Source organism: Myripristis murdjan, chromosome 22 (assembly GCF_902150065.1).
Source record: "Myripristis murdjan chromosome 22, fMyrMur1.1, whole genome shotgun sequence".
Lineage (NCBI taxonomy): Eukaryota > Metazoa > Chordata > Actinopteri > Holocentriformes > Holocentridae > Myripristis > Myripristis murdjan.
This window is the reverse complement of record NC_044001.1, coordinates 19981642-19990747: the sequence shown is the minus strand read 5'-3', so window position 1 is coordinate 19990747 and position 9106 is coordinate 19981642. Positions and strand designations below refer to the sequence as shown.

General features: G+C 41.2%; 2 protein-coding genes across 2 annotated transcripts; one reads left to right on the top strand and one right to left on the bottom strand.

Moving 5' to 3' along the window:
• Positions 1 to 224: 224 nt before the first annotated feature.
• Positions 225 to 4880, bottom strand: LOC115354343 (histone-binding protein RBBP4). The gene is made up of 11 exons (XM_030044698.1): positions 4723 to 4880; positions 4098 to 4245; positions 3581 to 3726; positions 2679 to 2852; positions 2469 to 2584; positions 2219 to 2379; positions 1974 to 2100; positions 1770 to 1847; positions 1152 to 1286; positions 944 to 1054; positions 225 to 832 (listed from the first exon to the last, which is right to left on the bottom strand). Exons 1-11 carry the CDS (start codon positions 4736 to 4738, stop codon positions 770 to 772), a joined length of 1275 nt encoding a protein of 424 aa, XP_029900558.1. The 5' UTR covers positions 4739 to 4880; the 3' UTR covers positions 225 to 769.
• A 16-nt stretch (positions 4881 to 4896) lies between these two features.
• zbtb8os (zinc finger and BTB domain containing 8 opposite strand) lies at positions 4897 to 7775 on the top strand. Its single transcript, XM_030044699.1, has 7 exons — positions 4897 to 5089; positions 5292 to 5316; positions 5417 to 5538; positions 5646 to 5728; positions 5997 to 6049; positions 6817 to 6853; positions 7028 to 7775. Exons 1-7 carry the CDS (start codon positions 5008 to 5010, stop codon positions 7112 to 7114), a joined length of 489 nt encoding a protein of 162 aa, XP_029900559.1. The 5' UTR covers positions 4897 to 5007; the 3' UTR covers positions 7115 to 7775.
• The last annotated feature ends 1331 nt before the right edge of the window (positions 7776 to 9106 follow it).

The window sequence follows — 9106 nt, the reverse complement described above, 5'->3', positions numbered from 1 at the left end:
TTTTCTATACTTGTTACAGGATATTGGTTATTGGGATTCTACAATGTCAGATCACACAATGATACTGCATGTATGTTAATCAGACAAAACACCCTAATTAATATATTCTCATTAATATACAACCTATTTCAACTTGGTTTAAACTTAAACTGCATTGTGTAGAAACTTAAGTCTTATGTATGAACATAACATCTGATATGCTGTGCAAAGAAACAAAGCAAATGTCTACTGTAAATATAATTTTATTATGAATACACTTACAAAGAGCATGAGAAAATCAGATGCAGCGCAGAAAAATAAAAATGCAGAGGGAAAAGAAAACACAGGGACATGACATGCAAATTGGAAAATTCATACTATATCAAGCAAATAAAATGAAAACCTATGTACATTTTTTATAAAAATGGATCTCTGTAGAAATGTCTATGAATGGGTGTAACCAACTAATTCATAAAGATGAAAGCACACAATCAAAATGCAAATGTGGACTACTGGTAGATCTGTGATGTTTGTTCCTGTCAATCAAAAGTTGAGAAATGGGTTTCAAAAATGTAAAGACCTAAAATCTGACCAATACTGTCCTTTTATAAATACATGACATACCGGGATTACAATGCAGCATGTCTTTCTCTTTAATTTTCTACAAAAACACTGCTGCAAAATGTAATTTAAAAAGACACAGGACATGTGTGTCCAGCATTAGAAAATGGATCCATTTTTAATGAGGAGGTCGAAGGAAGAGATGCGAAGAGTGAACGAATGGTCCTGCTCATGCCTGGACCTCCGAATCTGCAGCGCCCTCTGGGTCCTCGTCGTTGTAGATATTTTCAGCCTGCGGAAGAAACGACGAGGATTTAATGTTAAAAGGGCATCTGAGCAATGAAAGAGTTCAAGGTGACATGTTTCACCTTGGCGTAGCTTCTATAAACATGAGCATCCTTACCATCTGCCAGACTTGCATGATGTTGTCTTCTGACACAGAGCAAATGACCCACGGCTCGTTGGGGTTCCAGGAGAAGTCGGAGATCTTCGCTGTGTGTCCGCCATGGATGAACTGCAGGGAGGAGAATCACAACAGCAGCTTAGATTCACATTAAAACACACACGCTCTGCAAGTGACCACGGATCATCGATCATTTGTGACAACCCACCAGCAGCTCAGGAGGGCCGTCTTCAGCATCTTCTGGTGACTGCTCCTCTCCGATTTTACTGAGGTCCCAGACGTTGAGCCGCCTGTCTGTGCCGCTGGAGGCCAGGATGGTTTCGTTATGGGGAGACCACTGGACCTGTGGGGAGGAGACCGGCGTCAGTTCCACAACTGGCAACAAGATGAACCACAGCATTTTTCAAATAAAGACAGAAATTGTTAAAAGACACAAACAAAACAAAATTAAAATGCATAGCCACAACCATAACCCCCATACAAAACAGCCAAAATATATCCTGATCAACAAAAAGTCTAACCCTAATATTAAATATATCACACTGCTCTTGGCAAGTTGGGCAAGCAATGAGATGAGCTGTTCACTCAAACAAACGTCATGCTTATTTGATTTTTTTTTTTTTTTTTGTCAGCCGAGTCTAAAGGGTCTGCATCATGGGTCAGACGATGAGATCAATGGAGACTTAATCAAACTTCATGGAAAATCCTTTTGTCAGCTGAGACTGTAATGTCCTCACTTTTTCAGGAGTTTTGCACTATGCACCTTTTATTTAACATTAGAATTTGTCAAGACAAGTTTTTATGCCACAGGTGGATCTCATCTTACCTGGAAGATCTCGTCTTTGTGAGACTCAAAGGAGTGAAGCTTCAGTTTCAGGTTCCTCAGGTCCCATAGAGCCACAGTCTAAAATAAAACACCAACCAGTCAGCTTCCACCAACTAAAATTACTACACAACTGTAGACAAAACAATCAGAAAAAATGCTGCATCACTAGAAAGGAACATGCAATGTACTGGGGACCAGACCCACCTTGTCTGCAGAGCCGGTGGCCAGAATGAACTCGCTGTAGGGATTGAAGGACAGGCAGTTGACCTCAGCGGTGTGGGCGTCCACCGCATGGCTGGGCTTGGAGGTGTTGTTGGACCGTGTGTCCCAACTGTTCCCCAACAGACAAAAGCACCATTGTTTATAGGAATTTTAGAGAAGAACAACAACTCTGTCAGTCGTGAGTCATCTCTGAGCTTTAGTTCTGTTGTCAGTGGAGAGTTGCTTACATCATGAGTTTCTGGTCGTCGGCCACAGACCCAAAGAGCGACTCGTGCAGCAGGTGCCAGGAGACGTCCTCCACCACAGCGGTGTGGCCAGTGAAAATGGTCTTGGCGTCCACAATCTTACCCTCCTTGGGCACTGTGCTGATATCCCACAGGCAGATGGTCTGATGAAGGACGGAGGGAAAATCTCTATTACCGTAAATGGAAAAATCACAGGGGAGAGAGAAGCAAATGCACCGTGACTGGTACTTACATGGTCATCAGAAGCACTCAGGAGGCAACCACTGAGGTTTGGGTTCCAGGAGAGGCCGTAGCCCTCCTTCTGGTGGCCTCTCAGGCGCAGGTCTGGTGTACACTCTCCTGAGGGATCTACAATTCAAAGTAGTATAAAAATGATGCAAAATGACACTAAAAAAAGAAGAAAATCTCACTTTAAATGTGTTTTAATTAAGTGTGATCCCACCTGGCTTGGAGGGGTGCTTTGTGTAATCGAACACCAGCACGTCGCTGGTGGGGGTCTTGGTGGCGATGATACAGGGGTTCTGGGGCATGTAGCGGGCTCTGTTCACTTCTCCCTCATGGTTGATCTTGATCTCAATCTCTATCTTACCGCTCACAGATCCAAAGCCTCCAAACTCTGAACACAAAAGATTTAAAATCACCGTTACTGGGGAAATACCCACATGCCGAGTCATGCGCTATTCTATTAAGTGTGTCACTCACAGTACCCCTGTCAAGGTTACACTTTACTTTCCTTTTCATTCAACATTTTTCCTCCAGGGTTTAAGTATATATTCATCATGTCACTGTAAAGCTGAATGTTTTTCTGTACAGCCACATAAAATGTGCAGATACATGACTTGAGGCCGAGTATTCTTAATGTTCACAGACCTTGATCTGTAATTTCCAAACTTCTCAAATACTAGAAAAAATCAATTTTATTTTTCATACTTCAAACTTCCCAGGCCTTTGTCAGAAATCAGTACATCAGTGTTTTGACATGAGCTGATACCTGGACTCTCTACAGTGAGTCTAAGTCATCAGAATCAAAAATACTTTATTGATCCTCCAGCAGAAATTGGGTGTATATCACACATATATATATATAAAACAATATTAATGGTAATAATGTTCTGCAGTGTTAATTAGCTGTGTTCTGTTGGCATTGACAGAGATGAGGACAGTAATGGAGGTGTGTCATCCACAGTCTTTCTGGCTGTGTATGTTTTTTGATTTTTGGTGGATATGCCTTGTGACTTGGCGTTGTGTATGCTCTCCCCTTCATACAATCAAAGCAAGACCTTAAAACATAGTTTAATCTACAGCAACGCAGCAGCGTGTCCACATGTACACATCTCTTCTCACCTCCTTTCTCACTGTCATAGTGTGAGGCGTCAAACTGGGCATCATCGTTTGGAAGCTGGACGCTGGCAATAACCAGGTGGTTCTGCTCATCCGAGGTGTGTGTGCCGAGAACCAGCCTGTGCACGCTGTAGTCTTTTCCCTCTGGTCTGCAAAGATGGAGCAAACAGAAAATCTTCAACATTCATTTGTGGTACATTTAAAAAAAAAAAAAAAAATCAGTTGCAAGTACAGGCTGCCACACACGATACAGTTTTCAAGCAACAGTTTTAAACCAATTCTTTTATGTTTATGATATTTATCACAACATGCAATGGTGGGTTTAGGTGTGGGCTTCCTCAGGTAAAGGTAAGGCAAGGTAAGGATCTGGACCTGTTGAAAATAATTTCCCTGCTTCACGGTGACTCTCAGCTGTCTAAACCTGGTGCTTACCGACACCTGCAGCTCGATATTCCTCCCATTTTTGATAGTTAGTTATCATACATGAATCGTGCGGTAGGTGCAGCAGGTGGCGTCTCACCTGGTGACATCGGGCAGCCACTGGGCGGTGAGGCTGGGCCACTCCAGGGCGTGGGTCATGACCAGATCATACAGGAAGGGGGTGTTCTTCTTCCAGATCTTGTACTCCTCATTGATCACCCTCTCCTCCACGGCATCATCAAATGCGGCTGCACAGTTAGCATGCACCAAAAAAACAAACAAACACAAGTTATGGTGATATTGAAAAGGTACGCGATGCAGCCTCTACCTCCACTGAGGCGGAAACACTTAAATATTCCCTTGAAACTCAAGTCAGGTCCTTGTTAAGACAGCAGACTCAGCACCCAGACTTTATTTTGGTGACTCGCTAGCAGCCTGGATAGCATCACACTCAATGCTACGAGACTAAGCTGACTAATAAAACACAAGGCGGGTGCTAATCTTTTGTCTCAGCGGCACCAAACAGAAACGCATGTGGGTAAACGGAGGCATTATGTTCCCCGCGCTAGCTAGTCAGCTAACAGCTAGCTCGTTAGTTTGTAACAATGAAAGGTGATGCTGGATGGCGCGCCAGGCACCGGCGTAACCTGACGCGTGCGACTGCCATTTTTTAACAACACACACACACATTTTATCACACACCCCAGACAGGTTAACGCGTTTACCTTCTTTATCAGCCATGGCGTCGCAGCTAAACCGCTAATTCAGGAGCAGAGTGATAGTTTTAGAGACAGCGTTGCGGAGAGACAGCGCGAAGCCCTGCTATGGCGCCAACTCCGTGGAACGCGCTTAGCCAATCAGCGGTCGTCAAAACCGCCCGGAAGTCGTCACCGTAGCACGCGGCTACTTCCTGAATCTCCTTACATGTTGTTGCGTGTTGTCGCGGTGCTATTAAAGATCAGAGTGGTTCGTCTTAACTTTGTATAAATGTGAATAACTCCACATCCGGAATGGACGACCGCGAATTGGATCTGACGGAGGAGCAGAAAGAAGTTAAGGCGAAATACCCGCCGATCAACAAGAAATATGAATGTGAGTCTTAACTTAGTCTAACAAATCATGTGGCTTTTTACTGGCCTCCACACTGTGATGTTGGTGACTGGTTTGATTGGTCTGCATTTATGAATCACTCTGCTTATCTAAGTTAAATCATGTTGACTCTGAAATGGGTTTTGATATACCTACAAGCCACATGCTGTGTCTAATCACACACCTTATGTTTTTACCTTTCAAGATCTGGATCACACAGCAGATGTGCAGTAAGTGCATGTTATAAAGTGTTAAACTGTCAGATGTCATGTTGGACCGCTGGCCAGCTGCTCATGGTCATCATGATGTCTGCTGTCCTGTCTGTGTCAGGATCCACTCGTGGGGAGACTCTCTGGAGGAGGCCTTCGAGCAGTGTGCCATGGGCATGTTTGGCTACATGACGGACACAGAGACAGTGGAGCCGATTGATACTCTGGAGGTGGAGTCTGAAGGTGAGATCCAGTCATGGCCGCAGTCATTGCCACTTTGCCCACTTTAATCACTCAGTGCTAAACTCTGTCCATCCTTTTGTTTTCTCTCATGTGTCTCCCCCGAACAGGCGACGACATGGAATCGCTTCTTTTTCACTTCCTAGATGACTGGTTGTTCAAGTTTAGTGCAGATCTCTTCTTCATCCCCAGGGTGAGTGACCCCCCTCCCCTTCAGCTGCTTGGTCCTGGACATTCAGACCTCCCCGTGTCCAAACAGCCATTTGTTGAGTGATCAGTAAAAAACAAGTTGTAGTTTGACCAATTGTATGAATTTAACTCATCCTTGTTTCTCTGTGTTAACCACACGATGGCTTGGCGAGCTGTCGGTGTACCACAGCTGTTTGATATGCTCTCTGATATCAAAATGCATCATTCTTGTGTTGTGGACAGGATATATTAATTTTCTTTTTGTCTTGTAGGAGATCAAGGTTGTGCACATTGACAGGATGCACTTCAAGATCCGGTCCATCGGGTGAGTGTGTTGTACATTATCACACTACATTACCCATCAAGTTAACAGAGAGCGCTGTCCAGCCTTGCATAGGGTTAGCTGTAGGCAGAAAACCCAATTTATCACAAATTTTTTAGAGATTAGACTAAATCTGACAAATACTGAAAATTTCATGACCTGAAAGTTTCTCTGGAGGACCAGTTGTTGCGTGGTGGTGCTATATGACAGCTCTGCTTTAATAAATGGTTTGTCATTATTTGCATACCTGCTTCCATATTTTTTTAGGATAAGGATTTGAGTCTAATAGAAGATTATTCAAATATTTTAAACATTACCATGATATGCTAGAGACAGTAATAACAACAATAATCCATTTTTCTCCTGTTAATGCCGGTGACGTCCCACACATCAGGTGTTTAAGTGAAGTCAGAAGAGCTCGTCTTGTGTTTGGCACTAAAATCCAAAGCATCTCAGAGCAATTTAAAGAGAAATTTAGTCAAGTAATCACTCCAATAAAAAGGTAAATTTAGATAAACAACTTAACTGAAAGCTTACCTTGCTGTCTGTCAGATCTAAATCATAATTTTGAGTAATCTTGTCCCTGAAAGATCAGCGGCGATTCATGTTAAAATAATATTCAAGGTTAGGCTGGATGAATCTCTTCAGCTGTGTCGACTTGAGGCCAGTTGATTCTGGAGCGAGAAACACTTTTTGTTGTCCTGTCTGTCTGACTTGTTTCCCCTTAGCTCTGTTCTCTTATTCCTTCATTTCTCTCTCGTTTATTGAAGGTGGGGTGAAGAGTTCAGTCTAAATAAGCATCCACAGGTAAGCAAGTGGAGGAAATGCGTAGCTTGTTATTGCACCAAAAACACCAACACCATTACCATTAACACCATGACAACTGGGGATATTTCTTTTTTTGTGTGTCACTCCTGCAGATATTACATATAAAGATACAGAAAAAGCTCTTGAGAGTTGAATACTGTGTTGTCTTTGCAGGGGACTGAGGTGAAAGCCATCACATACTCTGCGATGCAGATCTACGATAAAGAGAAACCAGAGATATTTGCCATCGTTGACATCTGACGCAGCAGCCTGAGGTGGATCACACAGGAGAAACTGGACTACAAAAGCGACCATTTTGTACCGTTGGATGGTCGTTCACACTAAGGCACTGACCATGAACTTCAAAAATTGGATTTTCTTCGAAGGGAAATACTTCCTGTGATTACGGATGCACACGATGCAAGGGAAGAGATCCCTAAGAGTTTTCATACAGGTAGATAAATTTAATAGAAATACATGTCACAAAAATTTCAATCTGAATGAGTTGCAGAACATTTTCTTTTGACTGGAAAACCTCTGATTTAAAATTTAATAATTCTGTATGGGCTGGGAAATATATGCAAAATCAAATATCACAATATTGTAGGGATGACTGTAGGAACTTTCAAAAGACATTACACATAAGACATTTTTTAACTAATAGTTTCAGAAAACGGCGTCAAATAACACAATATTGAAATTATGTTGATATATCTCCCAGCCCTATTTACATAACATTTTTTTTAAACACGTCTTGCAACTCATATCTGTTTTAAATGCTTTACTAAGATCTATTTGAAATTATTTTTATTTATCGGAACATTAAATTATGTTGATCCTTTATCGAATATTCATTGTAAATAATCGTTTCATATGATACCTTTTTCTATAAGGACTGATTAAATGGTTACTTTGAAATCAAGTTTTTCCTTTAGAGTGTTTTGAGTTTTTTTTTTTTTAGTTTTCAGCAGCAAAAATAAAACAAACCAAAAAAACTGTAATATCAGGCCAGTTACACATGTAATTAAGGGTATACACATAAATCCCATAACCACAGGGAATATGTGGTATCTGCTCTTTTATTTTTTATTTTTCAATTTCAATCATATGGTTACCTGGTAAAACTGGGATTATTCTAAAACCTTCAAAACATACAGATCATAAAGACAAAAATCCTTAAATCAATGTTCCTTGAGCGTGAGACATAAAGTTTCCATCTTGCGTGATTTGTGCTGCTATTTTCATGAGCACCTGCAGCTAAAGGTACATTTCAGACAACATGGTGTAAACCAGTACAAAGGCTTGTAATTTGAGAATATAATCTTAAAAGGCAGAATGCTTCCTGTGAGTCAACATGGCTGAATAGTGTGGGATTTTCTTTTGAAATATCTTGGCTGAGTACCAAAGCACACGCAGACAAGCATGCACACTAAATTACAGTTTCACTATTTTTAGAAATTTACAATTGAGTAACTTTACAAGAGGCTGGTTTGTTTTGGTGGAGAATTACAGTGTTTCCCCTGCATATGCACCTGTAATCCAGTAAAGACACAAGCTCTTTTAAGACAGACTGCTGGTTTATTTGCAGTTAGACTATTTTTGAGTGAGTTTATGTTTTTTTTCTGCCCCCATAACTGAGATTCGTATAATAATAAATATATATTAAAGTTTCATCATTTATATGAAACACCATGCAGATCACAGTAGACTGAGGCTGCTGATCTGTGTTCAACATGAGCACAAAGGGTTCTCTTTGTACTTTTTCATAATTTAAACAGAAATTGATAAAGTATTTATTTTTAAGATGCCATGAAACACTCTTATTTTCACGCCCCATAGTACACCATATTTTAAAAATAGACCTTAATCATTTGGACAGCACACTGAGAAGTTGAACTTCAAAAAATTGACTGTTGCGCCTGTCCTCTGTCTGTGATTAGATCAGGACTGAACTTGCAACTCATCTCAACAAGCCTCTCACCAGGGAACAATGGGACTTAACAAGAGTGGTCATTATAAATCCTGTTCAGTGAAACATCAAACACAGGAAGAGCAGACTTTAAAAAAACACTTTTGTGTACCAGAGAATAGAGTTAGTTCATGTCTGAGCACGTGTATGTTTTTTCTAAACCGATGTCAGACTGTAATGCCTGAATGAATACCTTGGATAACAGAGTATTGTGGATGGAAATACAACAAAAAGTAAAGTACTGGCAGGGCCCACAGCCTTCTTACAGGTAACAATATTTATGA